This window comes from Trachurus japonicus, chromosome 7 (assembly GCF_045865225.1).
Source record: "Trachurus japonicus isolate A0001 chromosome 7, Traja_1.0".
NCBI lineage: Eukaryota > Metazoa > Chordata > Actinopteri > Carangiformes > Carangidae > Trachurus > Trachurus japonicus.
In genome coordinates, this window is record NC_140913.1 from 14,838,164 (window position 1) to 14,863,903 (window position 25,740).

At 41.7% G+C, this 25,740-nt stretch overlaps 1 protein-coding gene and 4 non-coding genes across 7 annotated transcripts in view; 1 reads left to right on the forward strand and 4 right to left on the reverse strand.

The window, feature by feature from the left end:
- The first annotated feature begins 3,779 nt into the window (after positions 1 to 3,779).
- The window catches only part of sema3h (sema domain, immunoglobulin domain (Ig), short basic domain, secreted, (semaphorin) 3H), a 65,292-nt gene continuing 43,331 nt past the window's right edge, over positions 3,780 to 25,740 (forward strand). The window contains exons 1-2 of one of the 3 annotated variants that reach the window (XM_085781397.1): positions 3,780 to 3,797; positions 7,288 to 7,407. In XM_085781397.1, the coding sequence (XP_085637523.1) occupies positions 7,308 to 7,407 (100 nt within the window). In that variant the 5' untranslated portion in view covers positions 3,780 to 3,797; positions 7,288 to 7,307. Of the gene's footprint in view, positions 3,798 to 6,878; positions 7,408 to 25,740 lie in introns of those variants that run through there. The other 2 variants (XM_085781398.1, XM_085781396.1) reach the window with 2 other exon arrangements.
- Positions 12,939 to 13,011, reverse strand: trnar-ccu (transfer RNA arginine (anticodon CCU)). Its single transcript has one exon. It is a non-coding gene; the product is annotated as a tRNA-Arg (tRNA).
- Positions 13,394 to 13,466, reverse strand: trnar-ccu (transfer RNA arginine (anticodon CCU)). The gene has a single exon. It is a non-coding gene; the product is annotated as a tRNA-Arg (tRNA).
- On the reverse strand, positions 14,569 to 14,641 carry trnar-ccu (transfer RNA arginine (anticodon CCU)). The gene has a single exon. It is a non-coding gene; the product is annotated as a tRNA-Arg (tRNA).
- On the reverse strand, positions 15,028 to 15,100 carry trnar-ccu (transfer RNA arginine (anticodon CCU)). Its single transcript has one exon. It is a non-coding gene; the product is annotated as a tRNA-Arg (tRNA).

Sequence of the window (25,740 nt, forward strand, 5' to 3'; positions counted from 1 at the left end):
ATCATAATAATTATAATAATAAAAAAAAATAATTAAAGGCCACTGCTGCGCCATGGGTATAGGCCTATGGTGCATACGCAGGTGAAAGAAACTTAATGTCCATTCAATGTTCAGTTTCAACAAAAAAGGAAGTTTATTTAACCAAATAGAAATAGAAAGAAATTCCTCCGTGCCTCTCCTGGTCTGGTAAAAAATACATCAACCCACACAGGTGCATTCTGGTCCCTTACCAGTGCCCTGCCTACATACAGTAGTATATCCTTCAGTGCCGACAATATGCCGAAAAATGAAATAAACACACAAATAATAAACAAGGAAACAACTAAACAAAACAAATAATAAACAGAATACTAGCAAAATCTAATCATGATGAAACCAATCCTTGATCCTCAGGGGGAAATTGGGTTCAGTTACAGCTACCCCCTGAACAAAAGAAACACTAAACAACAGGTCAGGAAGTAAGATTGTAATGACAAAAAGATACATTTTAACATAAATTATGCCATTATATCATGGTATACAATTAAAAAAATAAGTAGGCCTATGTTAAGGTATGTGCCACTTATATTGAAAAGTGATAGAATATTAAAAACAAACAAACAACATAACTGTAAACTGTAGGCTACAACATTTTGTGTAGTTATAGGCAACAGTTTAAAATCAGACTTGACTGAAAGTGTCCTAATGATTTGTGCTGTCCTTTCAGCTCAGCAATGATTAAACAACCATTATTTTGATAGCATTTTGTTGGCAAAGTCATTCAGCTTTGAGGGCTCTTACACATGTAAATATGACACCATATTTTGTGTGTGTTTGTGGTCTTCTGTGTTCACTGAAACTAACTGTGCACAGTAATGATGATGACGTTGCGGGTGAGCAGACTAAATCTGAGAATTGGAGAGTCTGATGCAACATGCACTACTTCCTGTTCCACAGAAATATATCCTATACTATCAGACTTTTGCACCTGTCCCCAAAAGGCCAAACATTAATTTCATTACTGTACTTTCATGGCTGACCAGGTGATACATGGTCACACAGGTGACGGGGCTGGATCAAAGCAACAGCAGATCACAGTGATGCACAGACACTGGAGTGGTCTCTGTAGAGCAGCAGCCGTAGGAAATACCAAACATGGCTGCTCCTAATATGTCACAAACCACAAGAGTGTGACGTCATGTAAGTGTTAACTGGTGCATTTTTGAAAACGACTGAGTCCATCCGCGTCACTGCTGCATTAGAGCCCAGTGGCAGTGATTGTGTGATTCATCTGTCCGATAGACGATCTCTGGTTGTGGCTGGTGTGCTTGGTAGGACTTGGCTACTCTGACTCTGTCTGTATTTTTTTTGTTATGACTTTTGGAGAAGGATGTGACAAGGATTGCCCCAAGACCGTGAGTCATCCCTACACCCACCTATTCTGTTGTTTCCCAAAGTTGTATTTTTAGCACCGAAACACAACGCCCAGCGACCCATGTGTCTCTCTCTCCTGGGACCAGAGTTTGTCTCCATGACACATGTCACTAAATAAAACTATTGTCTCGTGTCTCCTTGTGTGAACTGACCGCAACAAATCCCCCATCAATTTCCCTGAGGTCACTGATGTTCCCTCTTTATTTCACAGTGTATAATTTACTGTCACTGCCTGCCATTCAGCACCGAGCGCGCTCCCGCCAGCCGCGCCCCCACACAAAAAGGTTCCAACACAGCATGGCGGGAGCGCGCAGGCCGGTCAAACCCTACTCCCTCCAAAATAAGTCACTCCACCCTGTCATAAAGTCCAACACAGCTGGTAAAGAATTTAAATTCAAACGGTTATAGTAAGCCTGACTGGCCAATTCAAGAAAAAATAAAATAACACTCAGAATCATAGTAGTAGGCTAGTATCAGCAAAGTAGGTAGGCCTAACAGTTTAAGTCTGAGTCCTCAGAATGAGACTGAACTAGCTATAACAATTAACTGTGTATGCCATTATGTGTTGATAAATTTAGGAGATTAAAAACGTATCCAAAATATAAATAAACTCGTTAGCTGAGTGATGGATTAAGGTGATTTGTCTCTGGATGTTATCTTATTATTATTATTATTATTATTATTATTATTATTTTTATTTTTATTTTTATTTTTATTTTTATTTTTATTTTTTTTAAACTAGATATAGGCTAAAAAATATATATCTGACCTCTCTTAATGTATTCCCTTTTATATAATGAAACCCTCTGTGTATAGGGAGCAAGAAATAGGTCATAAAAGTAAATTGGTGTCTAGGATTAAAGATGGTGTCCACTGTTCGGCCCTGTGGTGTAATTTAGAGCAACTCTGGGCTAATCAGCTCTGTGTGAACTATCTGTGTCATGCTGCACAGTGAATGAATTATAGTTAAATCATTGTTATGATTCCTGTTCATCTGTTCATATAGGCTACACATTGATATGTTTGGTAGGCTAATTGAAAAAAAAAAAAAAAGTTCGAAAAAACGCTTCTTTTTGAAAACCCTCTCTGGGGACCTAAATATCTATAGGAAGTCTATAATGTTAAATTCTGAGTAAATGTACATACTTTTAAATGTTTCTAATTCTGTGTGTGTGTGTGATCTACAGTGTGTAAATTTACACAGTCTAACACTGACCTCTAGCGCTGCAAACACGTCATTACATATAAAGTGTGTTGCGTTTCACTGCTGTTTGATGCTGTAACTTTTCTGTTTATGTAGTTTTCTGTTTTAAGGAAAATATTTTTGCTGATTTGGTTAAATTTAAATTAAAAATGTAGCCTATAAGTTCGTGTAGGCCTACAGGCCAAATCTCGAAGGAATTCTCCCAGTCTCGCGGGAGTTTGGCAGGCTCAGGTAAGCAGCGGGAAGAAACGTAAGATGGCAGCACAGTCTTACCTGCGAAAGGTAATCAGTGATATTTCAAGAAACCTTTGTCTCCGGTCATCAGCACGCAGTCTTGAACCAACTCCATTTTTTGGTAAGATAATAGTCGTCATGACATTACTTTTTCAGTTTGTGAATTGTGGTTAATCTTTCTCACCATGAATCTGCGACACAAGTAGGCTATGCCTAAATTATAAAAAATGGATTTAAACGCCCCTGAACGAGCTAACAGTATCACAAGTTTACTACCGACCCCAATACTGTTATTTCAAACTATTTTTTTATTTTTTTTAAGTAATGTGTTATAAAAGTTTATATTGTGTCAAATAGCTAATTCAACTCAGGATAAAATAGTTAAAAATCACTGTCAGGTGTTTATTCATTCGTGTCTGTGAATAAGAGTTTATTTTGTAGCCTATGCCAATGCAATTTCATTTAACACTATTATTGTGCAAATCGGAAGTTACTTTCTTAACACATTTAAACGTCACAGTATAAACAACAATATAGTGAGTACGTTTAGGTGTATGACTGTGGCATTATGGCTCAGAAACACATGGTTCCGAAACTTCTGCACATGGTTCAAGAGACACACATGGTGGTTATATTCAGTTGATCTTATATTGCTGTTGATGTGCCTGAATGTGTCTTATAGTTTACACATTTCACCTGTTTGATTATTATTGTGTTAACATAATTTAGTCTGAATATTGATCATCACTAACTTCACCATGTTTGAGTCCTACAAGAGACTTTAAAATGATGGAGAGACTTATGTGTAAACTTGATGTTGTTGTCTAATGGCAGAGAAAGTAAATCTTCAGAACACATCTGTTTGAAGTGTGGCCATCATCTGTCTGTTGGACCAGTGTAGCTGCAGCTCCACCACTGCCTTCACCTGCCCAAACAGCCACTTCAGGTAAGTCAAAGTCCTATGGAGTTGTTTAAACCTCATTGTATCATTTGAGTTTGTTTTCATAATCACTTCATTCATTCTGAGAACCATTAGTAGCACACACGCTGTGAGTTACTGATATTAGGCTTCATATCAGTCTATGAAGAGAACATAAACTTTATGAAACTAAACAGAGCTCATTAACTAATGCGTTACACGCAACTCATGAAACACAGGGAATGTGAGTTAATGGACATGTTTTGTGTGTGTGTGTGTGTGTATTTGTTTGTGTTGATGGAGAATAGCAGCGGGAGGATCAGAGACCAGTAATGATCTCAGCAGCTTTAGTTCACAGACTATTTAACTAATTGACGTCACTTGTCAGAGAGAAATCAGAGGCTTTTTGTTGGAGCTAGCTGGGAGGTCATTAGTTGTAATTAACAAGATGACTGATCAGGTACGTTCACTGACGAGCTTGTAATTATCCTGACTTAACGAGAGAGAGTTAACCAGAGAGTTGTCGGGCTCCTGGTTAGGTCAGATTTATGGTAAGACCTTAAAGTGGGAAAGGTGGAAGTGACATTAGGAGTTTTTTACACCAACAACAAGGGTCTCTACATGGTCCATGTTTGGCCACAGATCCAGATCTTTGACTTTGGCTCCATAACACAGGTCACTGCTGACAGGTCCAATACACACCCTATGAGATTAAGCAATTTTCATTCAAGAGGAACCAAAAAGCAGCTGGAGGTGAATCATCAGCTGAGCACATGTGTTCACATGACTATACTGATGCTACTGTCGTATTATTACAAAACACCAAAATATTAAAGCTGCACATTCATCAGAAAGTAGTGCACACCACGAAGGCTGAGTCCTAACTGCAGCAGCCATCAATTTGAATCTGAATGTCATATCCAAATCTAATGAGCTGCAATTTTGTTTTAATGTAATCTTCAGTATGGTGCTCTCTTTTTCAAAGTCAGTTTCTTGTTTAAACTCACTAACAAAACAAGAAATTAATTGGGTCAAACTTGTGTTTTTATTGTGCACATGACAATTAACTTCTTGAATCTTGAATCATGACATGTCAGCAGCACCAGATTTTTTTGGGTGCTACGGAGACGCCACAACCTACAAGATCATTCTTCAGTCCTAACGAAACAAGATCCAACAAGTTTTTACTTTTTTTTCTCCTGTGAGAATCCAAGTAAACAAGTAAACCAACCTGCTGCAGTAGTTCTACTGTATCTTAAAACAATGCACATGTTAGTAGTTAATTAAATTAAAGGGATGACTGAGTTTTACTGAAACCAACAAGTATTTTTGCATTACTATCATCAGAATCATTTAATGTTAATTATTTAGACTTGAAGCTTCAGTGGCATCATATTCAGTGTCCCTGCAGGGGGACATCGGTCTGTCGCAGCAGCGGGGTCAAAGGTCAAAGCCAAAGTTACACAGGCACACAATTGAAAGAAACTTGCGTTGTCTAATGTGCTACACAAGCTTAAAATTCTATAAAAAATGATTCAGCAAGTATGAATTACCATTTAAGTAACACTACACTAAAAACACTACACAATAGCATCTACAAAATGCATTACCATAAATATTCAAGATGTTAAACAAAAACTGAAAAATTGATGCTATGCTCAATTTGTATTGAAAGCCAGCGCAAAGAGTTGGGTGGAGCTCGTTTAACCACAAAGCAACGGTTAAATAATTAGGTAACTTATGTTATCAAACAGGTTTGACCACAGTTGCCCTCGTCAAACTATAAGCCACGTGAGGTTGTGTAAACACTGGGCAAGTTGTGGGAGATATTTAAAAAAAAAAAAAAAAATCTGCACTAATTGCACAATAACAAAGAAGTGTGGATAATAAATCATTTAGGAATCAGGAATCCTGGGAGGGAGAAAACACTCGTTCATTTGCACGCAACCTAAATTCATTATTTATCCCAGAGAATGCATAAATTGTCCCCGCTAGCCTGCAATTGAACTTGAGCTAGTGAAAAATTCAGCCTGCGCTGCCGTACCCCAGTGAGCCGGCGTCTAATGAAAGTAACAGAGGCAGAGAGGAGGCGCAGGCTTTAATGATTGCATTTGGGTTACGAGAGGAGACGGAGGAAATAATAAGAAGGAGGGAAGAGGAAAGTTTGGTGCAGAGATAAAGAGGAGGTGAAAGTTTTTTTTTTTGAAACATCTTGTTTTTTAAATGTGCCAGATTACAGCTCCTGTCTGAGGTCTGGGCGTCATGGTAACACTGGACAGTAATGGCTGCTGCTCTGACAAACTCAGCCTTGAAAAATCAATGAGCTGTTTTGAACAGCGGCTGAAAACCTTGAGAGCCGCATCATGTCCATATATAGACACTGTTTCAGTAATGTCCTAAAGGAACGTCTTCAGATTTATGAGCTGATTGGATTTTAGTGCCTCAAGGTCAAAGGTCAATATTAAGGTGATTTTTTTTTTAGCTTTTTGTTTTCTTGCTTTGTGAAAATGACATCTTGAAAACTCAATTGGGGAACTTCATAAAATTTGGTACCAACATTCACTCACCAAAAGAAGAACTGATTCATTCTTCAAGGTCAAAGGTCAAGTTTACTGTGACCTCTTAAAACACTTTTTAATTATTCAGTCTTCACACAGTAATTATGACTGAATGTCTTGTTTCTTATGACTGTGGATAAACACCATGTAACCTGAAACCGGTCAGAGTGGAGGGACAAGTGATTCTAGTTTATATATAGTTTTTAAATATTTATTTTAGCAGTTTAATACGACTGTTCTGTTGTTTCACTGTGAGCCTTTTACAAAGCATGCAGCAAACAGTTGTAAAGAGAGACAGGAAGAGTGAGAGAATAAGTGTGAAAGAAGAGACTGAAAATATGAAGGTGGAATAAAGATGAGCTCTCTTTTTTTTCTTATTTCTCTACTTTAACGAGGTTTTTCTGGAGGAGACGAGTCTGCCTGCATCTGTGTGTGCGTGTGTGTGTATGAGTGTGAGTGGCCACAATGATCGCGAATCTTGCTGCCTCCGCCTCCCAGAGAGAGAGAGAGAGGAAGAGAGAGAGAGAAAGAGAGAGAGTGAGGGAGCAGTCACATGCAGAGAGGAGCCGGGACGAGAGACAGAACAGAAGAGAGCTGTCAAGCTGCGAGGAGGCAGCGGAGAGACGACTTAGTTTTTTCTTGGAAGACATTTTCCCTCCATCTCTGAAGCCCACACACACACACACACAACATAAACTGGCAAACACACAGATGGTGAAGTGTGTGTGTGACTGGTGAATTATCTGAGGGATCTGGACTTACTCACGCCCGACACACTTGGACTCTCAGAGTGTTTGGATTCAGCTTCTTTGTGACTTGGACTTTAACTCAGATTAGATTCAAATTGTGTCTTTAACAGTTCAGCACAGAGAGTGTGTGTATGTGTGTGTGTGTTGACCTGAACACACACACACCACTGAGCCTCTGACTGACACTCAGGCTGCCCCTGCACTTGTCAGATTGGACTCACACGTGAAGGATGTGCTGGCCAGTGACCGTGGTTGTGCTCGTCCACCTTGGCGCCACCGTAACGGGAGCGTGGAGAGCGTCTCAGCCGAGGCTCCAGTTCACACACTCCGGTAAGATGCCAACATTTTCTCTTTTCCTTCTTCATGTCTGACACATCTGTCACTCTCTCCAGAATCACACACAAACACACGGCTTATCATCTTTCACTTTTTATTCTGTCCTCCCCTGTGGATGCCCACTCACCCACTCACACACAAACACATTGTTATGCAATATGTGGAGCACACATTCTACCTTTACCTTTTTCTCACATTTCCTCAGACGCTGTAATCACCTGTATTAAATTCTTCTCTCAGTCGCCCAGTTTGAGTGCGAAAGCCTCGTCTTTGGCCCCACCCACCTCACTTTCTCACCTTATCCCTACTACAATGTGAGGTTTATTCCTAAATTATAGATTCAGCTTTGAAAATTGGTCTTTGCATATTAAGGGCAGCTGTGAAATTTGGGGAGACAGGTTGAATAATGACTTATTTAGAATTAAAATATCAAGTGGGCACATCTGAGCTGTCATATTAATCTCATATTGCACAGGAAAACTGCCGCTGCAGTTTTACTTACTTTACAGTAAATCAAAGCTGAAGCAGGTGATCAGACGACCCGAGATCGTGGATGTTTTTACTCCTGATAGTGGGGCAATAATTTAAGTGGACACTCTTTCTTTCATCCAGATGCGACTCAACTGATGATTTGTTTAAAAATCTGTGCTAGTGATTGACAGTGTGTTGGTTTAAAAAAAAAAAAAAAATTCCCCAGTTGCATCATGATTTTCCTTTTAAACTTTTACTCTCTGCTTCTTTGGCAGATACTCTCTAAACTCTCTAAAATGTGTATCGTCATTATCCATAACAAAATGTTACGAAGCTAATGCAAAGCTTTCATTTATAATTACACCCCCCACCCCCACCCCCACCCACTCTGTAGACGTACTCCCTGTCATAAAGTGACTTGTTGATGGCACAAACACCCCCTCGAGGTTTGAAATGAAGTGTCTGTGTCTATTAGTTTCAGCCGTTGGTAACAAAGAGATTATTGTATGGTGGCAGAAATCCCAGATCCAGATCACCACCAACTTAATTATTTCTTGGCTTAGGGCCGATGTATCCACCACAGTGAAGTCCAGGGTGGTGGTGGAAAACGCTGCAGACGGGCACTTCAGTACTTGACCTCCTTAAAATATGGAAAGGAAAGCTAAAACTCCTTTGAACTATAAAATAATTTATTTAGCACACAAAATGTGGTGGAAACTGGATCGTGCTCTGGTATTCTGGTGTATTCCTCCCTTTTTTTCCGTCATTTCCCTCAGTGCACTTCTGCAGCACATTGCATAAACACATTGTTGAATCAACATGCCGGTGCTGACAAGGAGCACAGGCTCCTGCGTCGTCTGTGGTCTGCTTCATGGTTGAATTGGAGTCGACAGCTCCTTTTAAAAAGGTGCAGTGCTGCTGCACAGGCTCCTAATGGTTGTTGGTGTTTGTTATAAGCCTGTGGCAGCAGCCATGGGGTGGGGTCTGCCTCACAGTAGGATGCAGACAGAGGATTTGAACATAATGACTGTGTGATGGAAGCTCTGAGGTGTCCTGAAGCAGTCTGCTCCTTCAACTAATGCAAGACTTTCCTCTTTATTCACTCAGCACCGCTACTAAAATGTCAAACAATCTTTAATATCAACAGGCTACTAATGATTTTCAATTGTACTGTACACTGTGTTGGCATGGCACCCATCGCCATTGACTGGTGCAACAAATCTACCTGGATCCTCCTGAAAGTGGATTCATGCAGATGTTAATGTTAGAGAAGTGTAGCTGCTTTACGTCAGAGGTCAATAGGTGGAGCAGGGGAGCAGTACATGTTCAGTCTGAGCTGCAGTGAGACAGTTACGTAATAGAAAGCGCAGCTTCTCATGATCAAGAAAAGTCGGATGTTGTTGAATACTATAGAACTTTCATCAAAGCGCTTTTGGAGTTCCGGGGGGGTCCGGCTGGCAACAGATTTTCATATAATGGCAGCAGATAGAGTTCACTTTTGAATCATCCAAAACACACACTATGAAACATCCAGATACCTCCATACTGCTTGTCCGTACTGACCCAAGTGTCCTGAAGCCGTGACATGAAAAAGTTGTTCGGAAAAAATTAATTTGATCTCTGTTTTTAGCTTTGTTGTAGTAGTAACTCCCAGTGGCTGCGTGAGATGCGCGAGATTTGCTGTGAGATGTTCTTCCGTGTTTACATCATACATCCAACATTTTACGACGAACGAACATCTCGCAGCAAATCTCGCGCATGCACAAAAATATCAACAGAGCCACTGGGAGCTACTACTACATCAAGGCTAAAAACCGAGATCAAATTCATTTTTTCCTAACAACTTTTTCATGTCGGGGCTTCAGGACACTTGGGTCAGTACGGACGAGCAGCATGGAGCTATTTGGATATTTCATAGTGTGTGTTTTGGACGATTCAAAAGTGAGCTCTATCCGCCGCCATTATATGAAAATCCGTTGCCAGCCGGACCCCCCCTGGAACTCCAAAAGCGTTTTGATGACTCCGAAAGTTCTCCAAACCCTTCCTTGGCATGACAGTAAGTAGAAAATTGGTGAATTATCGATTTTGGGAGAAGTATCCCTTTAATAGAGCCTGTTGCTCCACGGGGGAAGGTTATCCTGGCTAAGCTGCAGTGAAATCACCATCACTGTCCAATAAAGCTGGACATACACTGTACAGTTTTAGCCCGTTGTTAAGCTGACTTTTGAGCCGCATGACTCATTTTAGGCTCGGGCTGAATTTCAGCTTCGTCGGTGGTGCAGTGTATTTTTTTATTTTTTTATTTTAATGTTTATTTTGCAGGGTTAGAATCTCATGATTTAATCCGATACACAAGTCAATTCCCCAGCGTCAGACCCTTTTTCTCACAGTGGTTGCGCAAAAGCTCAAACAGAACATGTAAAAACGTCACGGAGACACAACACTGGACGAAAAATATGGAGGTCAGGTTGGTGTTGCTGTGGCAACCACTGCTGCCTCTTTGATGTTTCCCCTCCTCCTGTCACGACCGAAGGAGAGAAGAAGCGGCGGCCTTATTTTTTTTTTTAGGTTTGTCACACAGGACAGCATAGATTACAATGGCAGCATCTTTTTCTGCCTTGTTAGCGTTGATGCTAAACAAACCTGCCTCAAGCTTTCAAACAAATCTTTATTGACAATTGTCATTCAGTGTGATCATTGAGGTCGTGGCTGACTCTCCGACTAATGTGTGCTAGACATAAACCTTGTGCTCTGGACGATTAACTCCAACAGTGTGAGAGATGGGATTAAACCTGTGATGGGCCGAGCCCCACTGGTGGGGAATAGAGACATGACAGGTGGGTTTCTGAAGCCTACAACCAATTAAAATGAAACGTGCTAAATTTCTGAGCATGTATTCCTCGGACCACCATAGCGGTCATAGACAGCTGGTAGACCACTGTGCCCTGCTGTGGCCAGCTGTGGCTACAGGTCACAGGAATTATTACAATGTTTCCCTTTTGTGGTTGCTTTTTTTTTTTTCTCACTAGTTATTGTTTTCATATAACATTCATTTTAATGGGGAATGGGAGCAAGCGAGAGAGAGAGAGACTTGTTAGAAACGAAGAGAGGAAAAACACAAAGAATAGACATTATATGTCCAGGAGACTTTGCCCTGTCCTCAGGACATGAGTGAGGGAGGATCAGCTGGTGGCTCAGGTTTGTTGCTGAAGAAACTGACAGTGTCAGCTGCACATCTGTCAGCAGGTGTGCTCCACGTAGGTACTTTACAAACTTTATTTTGTAAGAACAAACTAGATCTTGATTTTGTAAACAGTGACATGTTGGATATAAAAACCAAGTACGTAATATATGATACTCACCCTCATTTATAATTATTATTGAATTATAACTTAACCTAGAAAATCTCTCTGCTGCTATCCACCACCACCAAAAAAATTTAAAAAAGGGTGGGCCTGAAAAATTCCCCCTTGTCCATAGTGGGGCGTGACAGAAAAGTTTGAGAACCACTGGATTAAACAACAAGATTTCAAACATACGTATACTATTAATTTCTACAGATAGGCTAAATGTCAAAGCTGCACAGAGGACAAACATGAATAATCCAATCTATATAGATCCTTAGGTCATGAATACAGGCTGACAGAGCTGCTGCTGAGGCAAATTCTTGGGGAAACTCTGAACAGTGTGACCCACGGGTGGGTGTTTTGTTGTGGCGGGGTAACAAACGTGACCGTCAAAAGTAATGAAAGAGCAAAGATCTGCATCTGCTAATTAAAACAGGATTTGGGGTTCAGTCTTTCACCCTCTGAGCTCTATTTATGGTGAATCCCCACCAAATTAAAAGCTTTTTTTTTTTTTTTGAAGAGTCCAGGTCTTTAGTCATGGCAAGATAAGCGCAACTGCCTTTAATCATGTTTACCACAGACACTGTGCAGAGAGTTAGAAACCAACTGATTACACATTCTTACATAAGCCCATACACAAAGGGTCTGTGAAATAGACGTGATAAGGCTGAAGTCGACCGATCGTGACCTAGAAAGTGCAGAGAGAGATGGGGAGAGAAGGGAGAGGGGAGACCTTGTCGTTCTGTCCCAGGTGGGAATTTAGCTCTAATGAAATCTGAAAGTAAAAATGTGGAGAGCTGCTAAAGTGGCTGTGTGTGAGGACACGTGAACTGCATGTGTGGATGTGTTTGTGTCCTTGAATCAGGGTGTGTGCGGTTGCATATGCATGGATTTGGATTTTGAAGATGCAAGTGTGTGCGTGCATACTTAAGTAGAGTCGCAGGATCTCTGTCCGCGTCTGTGTTGCTGTGTGTTCAGCTGAGACACTTTGAACAACAGAGGTGTGTGTGTGTGTGTGTGCGCGCGCCTTTCTTTGTGGAAAGAGAACAAAAAATGGGTGATGCATATTGGTTTTATGATGAGCTTTGTGTCGACCATCAGTGTATGTGTGTGTGTGTGTGTGTGTGAGTGTGTGTGTTCACTCACACTCTCTTTCTCTCTCTCTCTCTCTCTCTCTCTGGGAGCTTCATGCTGTGGTCATTTCCTTTCTCGTCACCATGGAGGTTGTTTCTTAGATTGATGGTGGAGATTCTTTGTAATTAGAAAAGGATTTCAGCTCCACTGAAGCACAGTAACTTTTGGGTTGTTTGGCAGCTATGAGCCACCGTACGTTTAGATCGTTCTTCATTTGTGGAGCGTAGGGCAGCCAAATAATGGAAAAAACAGTACAGTCTTGACATTTAAGTGAATTACTTCACCCCATGATTGGAGAAAATTGGCCCATATTAACAGCTGTGAGGCAGCAGTGAATTAATAATGAAGCAGAGCAAGAAACACAGATGATAACGAGAGGACGGTTAAAGAAGATGAAATTGGAATAAGTGCAATTTCAGATATGTAATTTAATAAATCTGTACAATATATTCATATCACGTCATTGAGCATTTCATATGATTCATAAAATACAGTTAGCAGAGGATGGTTTCGATCCATCGACCTCTGGGTTATGGGCCCAGCACGCTTCCGCTGCGCCACTCTGCTGTATGTCACCCCAGATGGGACTCAAACCCACAATCCCTGGCTTAGGAGGCCAGTGCCTTATCCATTATGCCACTGGGGCTTCATGAGTTTGATTTTGCAGTGATAAGGTGACCTATGACAAAAAGTCAGGGATTGAGGATGCAAGAGGCTGAACTTAGTTTACGTTGAGGGTTACTGGGCTCAGTCTTTGAGATGTTACGAGCTCTGACTAGAGCTGCTGTTCTTTTTGCGATTGTTGGGGTGTCTTCTCTTGGTGGCCTCTCAAGCTCATTCAAATGGTAGGAAGCCTCGAGGTTGATCCGAAGTAGCTATGAAACCACTTTTTCATCTAGTATTTCAGCTGTCCTGGTCATACTGCAGACATCTATGGTGTAAAATGCTGATAGCAGAGGATGGTTTCGATCCATCGACCTCTGGGTTATGGGCCCAGCACGCTCCCGCTGCGCCACTCTGCTGTATGTCACCCCAGATGGGACTCGAACCCACAATCCCTGGCTTAGGAGGCCAGTGCCTTATCCATTAGGCCACTGGGGCTTTGTGCATGGGACCTGAAAGTGCTAAAGTTGTTGCGGCTCTGACTGTCGTGGATGCTAAAACCCATGAGCTTTGGGTAGTGACCAAAAGAAGGGGACTAAAGATACAAGAGGCTGAACTGAGTTTTCTTTGAAAGGCTGCTGGGCTCAGGCTTAGAGATGTTAGCAGCTCTGACTAGACGTTCTCTTCCTTTTCACTGAAACCCCCAATTCCAATCCGCCCCCTAAAGACTCAGGCCCTGAACCCTCACTGACTAAAGTGACATCAGCTGAGTGTGAGAGTCTGTGAGGGTCCAGATGCTGTAAATATGAATGGAACAGCACTTACACACTCTCACGACATGTTACCTTGACAACAAAATGTTGTTGACTCCGGTCTTGGACCGATAATTTACGTTTCAACGCGCACAAGGTGTGTGAGGGGGACGGACTCAAAACAAAATGTTCCCGGATCAGATCTGATCAAATCATCATCAATAATCACAAACTGCACGTTAATACTGACAGTAAACTTCTTCTTTCTTTTTTTCTTTCTTTCTTTTTTTTGGTTGTTGCTCCTGTCCATTAACAATAAAGAGAGCGGCGGAGCTCTCTCTGTCCACATGTGTTAATTTACTCTTTTTTTTTTTAACACTTGCGTTCCGACGGCATCTCATGTGTTTGACTTCACAACGCTATGAACTGTGGGTAATTCCCCTACCCAAAGTCAGCATCGGTGCTGACTTACGGTAAGGGGCCAGTAAGGGCTCATTCACTGACTCACTGACTTGGTGATCTGACAATGGAACAGCCCTCACACACTCACGGACTTCCCGTGAACGCGCCTCTAAGTCAGTGAGTCCGTGAGGGGTCGGATTGGAATTGGGCCAAAGACTGCCACTGAGTTGACTTCCATTCGCGACTTTCCAACTAGTTGTAGGTGTTGAGGTCGTTGAGGTCAACTTAAGGTGGCATTGACTACTATTTTCATATGGTTTTTCCAATCATTATGGCTGTCTTGAGGCCACCATGGTGTAAAACGTTGATAGCAGAGGATGGTTTCGATCCATCGACCTCTGGGTTATGGGCCCAGCACGCTTCCGCTGCGCCACTCTGCTGTATGTCACCCCAGATGGGACTCGAACTCACAATCCCTGGCTTAGGAGGCCAGTGCCTTATCCATTAGGCCACTGGGGCTTCGTACATTGACCCTGAAAGTGCTAAGGCGGTTGCAACGCTGGCCGCCGTGGATGCTAAAACCCATGAGATTTGCGTCGTGACCAAAAGAAGGGCACTAAAGATACAAGAGGCTGAACTGAGTTTTCTTCTTAGGGCTTAGGGTTCTTTTTCATTGAAAGACGGCCACTGAGGTAGTTGAGGTCAACCTAAGGTGGCATTTACTACTGTTTTCAGATGGTCTTGCCAATCTGCTTTGTGGAAGCATGTGGGCTGTCTTGAGGTCACCATTTTGGCTGTCTTGAGGCCACCATGGTGTAAAATGCTGATAGCAGAGGATGGTTTCGATCCATCGACCTCTGGGTTATGGGCCCAGCACGCTTCCGCTGCGCCACTCTGCTGTATGTCACCCCAGATGGGACTCGAACCCACAATCCCTGGCTTAGGAGGCCAGTGCCTTATCCATTAGGCCACTGGGGCTGTGCTGTATTGCCTGCTCAGTTCTCTTCACTTGCAATAACTCTCATTGCAGTAGCATGAAGCGTTAAAATGTCGGACGACACAGCTATTGTGATGTTGTCAGAGTGAGAACAATGCGGAGGGGCCCAGGACACATTCCTGCTGAAAGAATGTGAACACATGTGGCCCAGACCTTCAAATGAGGTCCGAGGGATTGGACCTCAGATGTGGCCTCACACCTGAATGATATTGAAATCAAACCCACACAGACCTGCCAGCTAAACATCCTTTATATTTGGAGGTTTGGGGAAGGGGTTGCTCTGATTAGTTAATTTTAATCAGACTGAGTGACCAGGCAGCTTCATGTGCCTGTAAAAAAACAACAACCCAGCTTTAAATACTTAAACACAAGCCTGATTACCTCATTACCCCCCTCCTATCTCAGTCTTAATTACTAAATTATCCCAGTTATACACTCAAACTTCATGTCAGCCATATGCAGGACACACACACACGCACACACACACATACAAAAGTGTAATGGGTCCATTATCCAGGCCATTCAGTGAATGGTCGTGTGATTTTCTTGATGATACATGGCAGTTTGAGATACCATCTCTGTACCTACCACACACACATGCAAACACACAAAACAGACATTTTCTAGCAGAGTATTAGGTTGAACATGTATAGCGGTCTTCTGCACACAGAGATGGATACACACACACACAAACAGACACACAGACTTCAAGCTTCAGTGTATCAGAATAAAACTCGGACAACGTTTGGATGGTTTATTAACTCGGTGTGAATCCACATCCTCACATACAGCCATGTATTATTCATGCTGCATTCACTTAGTGAATTAGTTTGCACATGGACATTTAATGTTAGTCAGTCGCTGGAGAATATTTGCATTGAATCGTTTGAGTTCGGTATGAGTTGAGATGCTGGCTTTGACCTCTCACCTCTGACCTTCACACCACTGATTGCTGTGGATGAATTAAACGTGGGCGTCACAGTGCTTCCTGCTGCGTCCTTCTGGACAAATGCCCTAATTGTAATGTAAATGTAAATGAGTCCTTTTCAATTTCATGCTATTGGCATGCAAATTGCCTGGTTATGCTACACAGTAGATTAGTTCATCAGCGTCCAGATGCATGTTCACTCACGTTTGCAAAATTCACTTTAGGTTTTGTCAGAGAAAGAAATGTATTGCAGTTTGGAAATTGTCCTCGAACGCCTTCCAGGCTCATCTGACAGTTGTGACTTAATGAAGGAGAATGAGAAAGAGGAGACGTCGATCACTGAGCTGGAGCAACAAAAACTTAAAAATATGAGAAGCCACAAACAGCTGCTTCTGTCCAAAATCCAGACATTTCATGAGCTGTTTCTTCAACATTTTCAAAGCATACGTTATAAATGTTGATCTCTCCAGTGTCTCAGGAACACAACAATATATTTCTATACATTTACTGTGATCCTACAGTATTTTGAATGGACCGATTCAAAGAGCTTGTTATGTTTTCCTTCTCTAGGAATCACGTATATATTAGATCAGGTATGGGCAAGGCACGTAGCAGGACATTTGTATTTATGTTTCATCCATTGTCTGTTTGTAGGAGATAAGAAGTGAGACTGGTGGTCCTTGTGCGTGTTATGGTGAATCTTTCTCCTCTCTCTGTAACCTCACCTTTCTCTTCCCTCTGTGTACTAATAAAGCACAAAAGCCTTCAGAGCCGTATTAAAAATCAAGAGATATTTCATTATTCATTTATTCTTTCAGATCTGTTTCTATCTAGGCCAGTGCTTTCCAGGCTCTGGGCTGGGGATGTTGCTGAGATGTGGATTTCACTGGGATGGTTATCTGCTACAGAATAAGGATATTCTCTATTATTAATTTTAACAGCAGCAATCATGGTGGCCGTGCCATCACATGACTACTAAAGTCAAACAGAAGCCGATTACTCATCCTCGAATAAGATGGTCCTGTTCTCTGGAAGAAGACTTGACTCTGCTGGCTGTTTGAATCTTGGGAAATCACTTGCCCAGAAAGTGTTTTGCGGACCTGATTATAAACGTTCTATCGAAACTTTATGAAGGTCTTTACCAAGACATTTTCAGAAACCCTGATTAGGGGGCTCTTTGCTTGAGGGTTTTCTCCTCTCTGGACAGACATGGTGGAAGGAGTCTAATTACATCCTTGCTTTGGCAACAACAGCCCCTGACAACAGTGGCCCTGCTGTAAATTTACCCTCGAGAGGCTTCTAGCGTTAATATCAGAGGCTATCTTTAGCCCGGAGCCTATAATTAAGCAAAAAACCCCACAAGCTTCATATTTCTAACATTTCCCTTTTAAGTATTAATTTTCTCCAATCAGTGCTGCTGTCAAAAGCTGAGGTGACTGTCTCACCTCCGTCAGTGTGTCTCAGCATCTCATTGCTGTATAACATTCAAGAAAAGTTTTTACTCCTGTTGAAAGATTTAACTCAAGCGGTAGTGAAACTATAGAAATGCCAAACAGGGGCCCAAAACATAGCTGTAAGTGTTTTATTAATGAGCTAAGGCTAAAAAAATGTATCAAATATTAACAACAGTCCAGCTGCAGAAAATGTTTCAGTCGCTGTGATCCGGGCTCACATTCCTTTCACTTTAGCTCCACTTTAATCCACAAAGAGCCACTTGACTTGTTGGCCACATGGAGCCAGAAAGAGACGGGATCAGCAGCGTTAAGACCAGCTCCAACCAGGAGTTTACCTCGTTACTGGCTGCAGATCAGGGCAGGATGGAGACAATCAGAGGTGCAGCAAATGGAAATGTGTATTTAAAATAATTTATCACAAGCTTTGTCAGTAAAATAGTTGTAGGGGTGGAACATGTTTTTACACTCTGAGCTAGAAGAATTTCTTTTCAACCAATGAGCACATTCACATGTTATTGTCATTTCTATGAGTGACAGAAAAAGGAGACATAACATGTTCTTTGAGGTTTTTTCCCTAAATGAGCACAAACACAATCATATTCCCATAATGCTGTATTTATACAGACTAAGTCAGTAACACTTGGATAATTAAATTATTGTTAGAATTGGAATAATTGCCTCTACATAGTCCAAAGTAACTAAGTGCGAAAGTTTACCCCCTCAGCTTGTTCCACACACTGTTGTGAGTGACAGACACATTTATTTTCTTTCTTCATGTTCCAAGATGTATGTATGATATACAGTATGTTGCCCTTTACAACAAAATAAAACCCTGATTTGTTGGATTTTCTTCGATACAATAATACAAAATGGCAGGTAGAGCAGTGGATCTCAGATAAGATGCTGACTGACACACAAACATCTCACCTTTAACCTTCTGTTTTACCAATCTGAATTTCCCATAGCTGCGTAAACAAGACGAAGCCACAAGAATGTGATTCTCCTTGTTTTGTCAGTGATGAGAAGATGAGACAAAGCGCCACAAAAGGTTGGAAGTCGGACTTCCTCTTCCTGTTTAAACAGAGCCGGGACTTATCAGAGCTCAGAGGATGTACAGTGACTGATTGTGGTTTTATCGTCTGGCTTCGGCTTTAAAGCAGAGATCTGTGATAAATCTGACCCTCACAGCTGATTGTAAATTTAAAGCTGAACTTTCTGCAGACACCACCACCGTCCATAACCCTTGCAGGACAGCTCACGTTTTATGTTTGCCCCATTTTCATGATGTAGTGATATTGTTATTGCCCATTTGCCAGAGCAAATGTCCGCGAAGCAAAGCGTTAAGTGCGATGCACTTTGAGTTTGAGCCAAGAAGCAGAAGCCGCAGACGTTTTAAAGACTGCAGGGATCTCTCACTGTGCTGGGTGTGGACCCACAGACTCTCCTGACTTCACTCTTGTGTGGTTAAATTCATGCTGATGGTTGTAGCTGCTGGTCTGTGAAGGTCTGTCACCAGCCCAGACCACTGAGGTCACTTGTTTCCTCTGGTCGAGAATCAGAAACGTCACATCTCAGCAGCACAACTTAGTCAACTCCGTCTAAAACTCTAAAGTCAGATTTAGCTTCATAAGAAGAAATCTCCAAATATCAGTTTGGATTTTGTCCGTCTACAGTTACGGTAAACTGAATATGTTAAAATTTCATGAAGGAGAACACAAGACATGTGTAAGAGGCCAGTGTTTATAAAATACATCCAAATTAAGAATGAGTGAAAGAACTTTCATGTCAAAGGATAAATAAATAATGATGCGTGAGATGATAGTGTGTTTGGTTGCTTCTGTGTACATGTTTCTGGGTTTTTTATTTGTTTGTTTGTTTTTTGGTCCAGAGGGGTCAACACCACGCAAACTAATAATTGATTTGAAAATGAAGTTATGAAAGAATGACTAGAAAGTACATAAATAAGAAAATATGAATACACTGAAAACAAAACATTGCTCATTTGTGACTATTACTATTACATAATCAGGAACTTTGGGATGTACCACTTTTTTGTCAGTCACCTTCTCTGACCCCCCCCTAAAAAAACAAAAACAAAAAAACAAATAAAACTATTAGTTGGTTATACACCAGCAAAAATAGTTCCCCCACAACAAGGAACAAAAGGTGATTTGGGGGTTTAATCCTTTATTTGACAGGCTTTTGCTGAGCTGCTTCGGCCACTGTAGTTTTGACTCTGACTGTGACAACTCGAGCAAAGTGAGCATGATGTGAGGATGTGAGTGTAGCGGCGCTGCACTTGGTTAAAACTGAGGAAGATGTTCCTCCATGGTTTGACGAAAGCAGAATTGACTGAAGGAGGTGACAGGAAGTGGGCTGAAGCTAAATCTAATAATACATTTGAATGATCAGCATGAGGAAAGTGACTGACCGTAACTGGCCATCACAGGCTGTGTAGCTGTGTAGCTGTGTCGCTGTGGGCTCGGCTCCCACATGAGACTGTGTGTAACGTCTGTGAACGAGAAGCAGGGAAAACAGAGAGCTGTCTGAATGAACGTTCTCTAGATAAATACAGATTCAAAGATAAGTTAGTACGTAAACAGTAGACTGACCATAGTGTGTGTGGCAGCATGGCAACCCGGTCAACAGGCTGATTATGATGAATCATCATACACGCTGAGGTCGGAGGTCAAGCTGTCCACGTGGGTCTGGTCTGCTGGTGACACAGTCCAGATGTAGCGCGTATGCATGTGTTTGTCTGTAGTTTGGCTGTGGTGTGTGTGTGTGTGTGTGTGTGTGCACAAATATGGTGAATATGTGTGTCTGAGAAAAGGTTAACCTGTAGGAACAGATAGATCAGTTGTTCACAACAGAAGTTTTTTAATATTGACTACGACATTCACTACTAGATATTAAAATAGCAATTTACACAAAGATTAACAATATTAAGTATATAATTGTTTGAATGAAGCTCCATAAGGTTGGTTATTTAATCTTATTTTTTATTTTCACTGAACTGTAACTTGGATCTTTGGGAAACGTGTTGTCATGGTTAGAGGAGTGTGTAAGGTTGTTATCATATTATTATGATTTGGTGCTATACAAATAAAACAGAATTGAATTCTATTGAATTAAGGCGACACAATATGAATTTATCTGGAGAAAATGGCGATGCATAGTTTCTGTGTGTAAGCGTCAGTCATGTGTTTGAATGTATCTGGAACCGCTGCGTGCATGTGGACACATGTGTCAGACCCGACCTTGTCTGTGTGCACATACATGTGCATGTCTTCACATCGGTGCCTATAGGCATCGTTCCCAGGCTTCCTCGGGCCCTCCGCAGTAATTGCACCAGTAATTGGTGAAGTGATAACCCCATTTCCACAGGAAATGTGCCCCGGTTTCCTCGCCTCCGCCATCACCGCCCCTCTCTGGAGGCGCAGCCAACAAAGTCTTCCCCCTGGGAACGTTGCACCAGACAGCTAAAGTTCCCCGGGGCTCAGCAAGTAGACGAACAGATGGATAGACAGACGCAGAAACAAAACTGCACACATAGGCAACTGACAAACACACTGAAATGGACAATCCTGAAGGCTTATGTGTGTGTGTGTGTGTGTGTGTGTGTGTGTGTGTGTGTGTGTGTGTGTGTGTGTGTGTGTGTAAAACACCAGCAAATAACAAAGTTGGACTCTGGAGAGATAACGACTGAAAGGGACTCGATTCTTCCATGATGCTTTTTTCTGATCTGTATCTTGCACATCACTCTTGTTTCACTCAGCCACACTGGCTCACAGGAGTCATTACACTCAGTTTCCTCTCCTGTTTCCTGTTTGCTCATTTGAAAACGTCCTACCTGTCTAGCAGTGTGCGGGTCAGGTCGTCGTGTGACCCCTGAAGCGTTGTTGTGATGCCAACATGGAAAAGCAGTTCTGACGCCCACCGTGTGTTTAGCTGAGTCACGGCTGATCTCAGAGCCGCTTCACACATCAAACAGAGACACAGAAAACTTTGCCGACCACTGGTGAACAGTTTATTCTGGGAAACAAACCTGCTTCTTCACTTCACTTTTCATTATTTGCTGATTTCTTATAAATTAAGACACTTAAGCTGTAAAATCTTGATGCAAGCAGACAAATTCTTTGACAAGCAATTATTAAATACTTGTAAAGGTGTTTATTGAAAGCTTTGTTTGTCAATGGGTGTGTGATATCCAGGACGATCTTTACTTAAACCTCTGTTATTCTGTAGTTATGATTATGTTATTTGACATTTACTCTTAATTAGCTTTGAGAAACAATTTATTTGATTGGTTATGAGGCCTTTTGTTGGGTACCTCAAAAGCACACGGGACGAAAAACATGCAACGCATACATTTTCTACTTAAGTCTGATAATTAGGATTTTGTTTAGGATTATGATTAATGCACAAAATCTCCTAAGGAAAAAAGTACAGCAGTAAATTCCAACTGTTTCCATGGAGACTGTTGATTAGCACCTGTCATCTTGTCCTGCTGTTGTTTCTCACAGTGAAACCACACCAAGGTGGTTGCTAAGCCCTTCTGTGCAGTGGTGTAACTGAACTTTAATGATCCTGATGTTTTCGACCAAGTTGAGGAGAAAACCTTAAAACCTCGGCGCCCCTGCTCTTTGTCTCAGTGAACGGATCCCGAACTATTTATGTAAATCACATTAGCTTGTAATGAATCCATTTGAAAGTCACTATTTGGTATCATATGATTAAGGTGTAACCATGTAGCAAATGAGATAATGCACACGCAGAGCTCATCATTAATTTAAACTCAGCCTTGTTTTGCTGTATCAGAGATTTACGTGAGAGAGCGACAATAGTTTCTCTTTTCTACATCTACACTCACAGAATCAGAAGAAGATGCATCAAGGAGTTTGATTATTATTTGTTTTGGACGGGTGCACGAGACAGCAAACAAGCTAGCTAATGTCTGAAGCTTCATGTCCGACTGACGTCAGGTGGTATCTTTGGTAGTTGTGTTTGTTCATAAAAATGCTGCACACAGATGCGTTAGTGTGTGTGTGTGTGAGAGAGAGAGAGAGAGAGAGAGAGAGAGAGAGAGTATGTGGTGCAATGCAGGAATGTTCTTAGCTGTATCACACGCCACACATTTACTCTAATCACATTGAGGTCCATCAGAGCTCCCATGACCAGCAGCCTTTAATCTAATGTTCACCCTGGATAAAAATACACAACCACTGACACAACACACTCATATAAACACACCAACGGCATCTAAACAAAAAACAGACACTCCAATAGCAAATAAGAGCAGGTTGACTCTCATATAAAGGAAGCATTCACACACAGAAGTTTTCTACGTGTGTGTGCGAGTGTGTGTGTGTGTGTGTGTGTGCGCGCGCACCGCTAGGATTATGTCTTAGCGTCTCTGTTCTTTTATGTCTTAACCTTTCTGGTCTTTGATTCCTAGTGACAGGAGTCAAAGGCCAATTGGCTTGGATCAGAGGTCACAACCCTCATTGACCCTGCTGTCAGCTTGATGCTGATAAGAATGGCTGCGTTTTGCAGGCGGGAGTGTGTGTGTGTGTGTGTGTGAAGACCTGTCTGTTACATGATTCTCATGTCGGGTGTGTCTTACCCACACAAAAACGTACAAAACCTTAAGATTATAACCTTGTTTAACACACCAAGCAAACAGTGACTTCAGTTTGAATGGTCATTTTTGCTCCATTTCATTTAAGAAAATATAAAACTAACGTGATGGTTGTTGGGTCTTGTACCAAACAAACACGTCCGTCTACATTTGAGAATATGATTTGTTGTCCACAGCGTCTCCATAGCAAGCAACACAGCACTAATGGTGCAGACAATGCACAACAATGTTGTGACACGTTTTACCTTTTTCCAAAAAAAAAAAAAAAAAATGCAGCTCCTGTGATATTGCACTTTGCCACTGCCATTTCTATTTCTAAGTTAGGAAGCTAACTTTATTTGTACCTGTTGGTAGATTTAGTTTGCAGTAATAAGAGTCATCCATCATGTGCACAGAGTAAAAAAAAACATCCATTAAAACATTATTTCTGTGCAGTGCTACTAGAGCTCATTCACATGCCGTTGCTCTTTACACCGTTTAGTTCTGCACTGTGGAGACGACACAAACCTTCATCCAGTCGGAAGCAGCTGGGCTTCACTGTTCAGAGGCCGTGCATCATTATTTAAATCGGAGCCGTCTCTCCATTGTACCTGTTCGGCTACCGGACCAGTTAATAATTTGATTGAAATAATCCCTGCTCTGTAAAGACGGGCCTCTGAACCGTGACACCTGAGAAAATTATTCAAATAACCTGAGCTCTACACCCTGTAGCTGCTGCTCCTGCTGCTGCCTTGAGTGCAGTTTGTTAGCGGTGCATACATTAAAGTATAACGGCAACCAGACCAGGGGAATAAAACCACCTGGTCACAGTCCAGCCAATCAGGATCCAGAATTTTCAGAGGCCGTGCTGGATCAATACAGATGCAGTTCAATACCATGGATAGAAGTTGTAGTCACGACATCTGACCAACAGGTGTGTGTTTTATTCTTTTATTTGACTGTGAAGCACTGAGTTAACATCGTGCTAACTAGAGTTCAGAACAAAATAAAAGTGATGTCAGCATCACGGACGACTGCAGCGATATGAAAGTTAGTGAAGTTATTAAAGAAGTTATTCTAAAGTCTGTGTTGAACCCAGGGAAATTGTAAACTGCACGACCGTTTGAGAATGAAACGATAATTTGTGAAGAAACACTGCACAGTGAAGTCGCTGTCTATCTTCACAGAATGTAATTACAGCCTGTCTATAATCTTAAACCAGCTCCTCCCCACAATATGAAACCCCCACTGATATTTTTCTGATATTCTTTGCTTTACGTCTTCTTCTCTGTGCCGCATGACAACTCGCTATTTTGGTATTAGATTGCCTCCTCCAGTGTTCAGTGCAGTTTGGGAACTCAGAGTTATTTAAAAAAAAAAAATCAATTTTAATTCAGAGTTTGTAAAAGGCTGCGGGGCTGGAGAACAGACGCCTCTGGGTCGATAAAATCACCACAAAGCTCCACATACGAATGCTCAAACTTTCTGTAGCCTAACAATTTCTATTCAGAAGTTATGGTGGAGTGTGAGTGGGTTGGTTGACCACTTTGAAAGTGTGTCGGGTGAATAATGACTAAGGATTAAATTTAGTCTTGGCAGGTGAGAGTGTGTGAGAGTGTTAAACATCCTGTTGAATGTTGGCAGTGACAGATAGACAGGCTGCAGGACACCGATGACGCTCTCTCTCCTGGATTATCTGTAAATGTATGTAGCCGGTGGTATGAATGAATGTGTGTAGTGTGTGTGTGTGTGTGCGTGCACGCCCTCCCATTAACTAAATGGCTTTCATGTCTTGGAAAAACACTCCATTATTCCAAACTGCCCTCTGTGTTTTAGCCAAAATGTTGATGAGAGGTGTGGGCCAAGCGTGTGTGTGTGTGTGTGTGTTCTTGTACATGCTACGTTGTGAGGACCGGAACGAGTTTTTAACCAACAGAGTGAGGACATTTTTGGGAAGTGAGGACATTTTGGCCGGTCCTCACTTTTTCCAAGGGCTGTTTGAGAGTTAAGATGTTAGGTTATAATTAGGTTTAAGTTAGGTTAAGAGTAATGGTTAAGTTCAGGCATTTGTTTTGGATGGTTACGGTTAGGGTAAGGGGCGAGGGAATACATTATGTCAATGACATGTCCTCACAAAGATAGATTTACAAAGATGTGTGTGTGTGTGTGTATGTGTGTGTGTGGCATGGTGAGTGAGGGATTGGGGTGGTAAGAGAGCAAGGCCAAGAGACACCCCTCGACACACCACACACACACTCACACACAACCTCACAAATTATGTCGGCATGGTTGCTGTTGCCAGGGCAACTGTCCCAAGAGTAAGGGTGGGGTGGGTGCAGCTGGTGTTTCACAACTGAGTCAGGGGTGTGTGTGTGTGTGTGTGTGTGTGTGTGTGTGTGTGTGTGTGTGGTGGAGAGAAGAATGTGTGTGTTTTTTCATAGTGAATAAGTGCTATTCATCGTTGTGAGGTCGAGATAGGAAATGTTTGACTGGCATCATTTTTCAAAACATGTGTGTGTGTGTGTGTTTTTGCGTAAAGATCAAAGAAAGCAAAAAAAAAGAGTTGTTACCAAACATAATGATTGTTGTTTGTGTGTGTTTGTTTATCAATCAATCTGA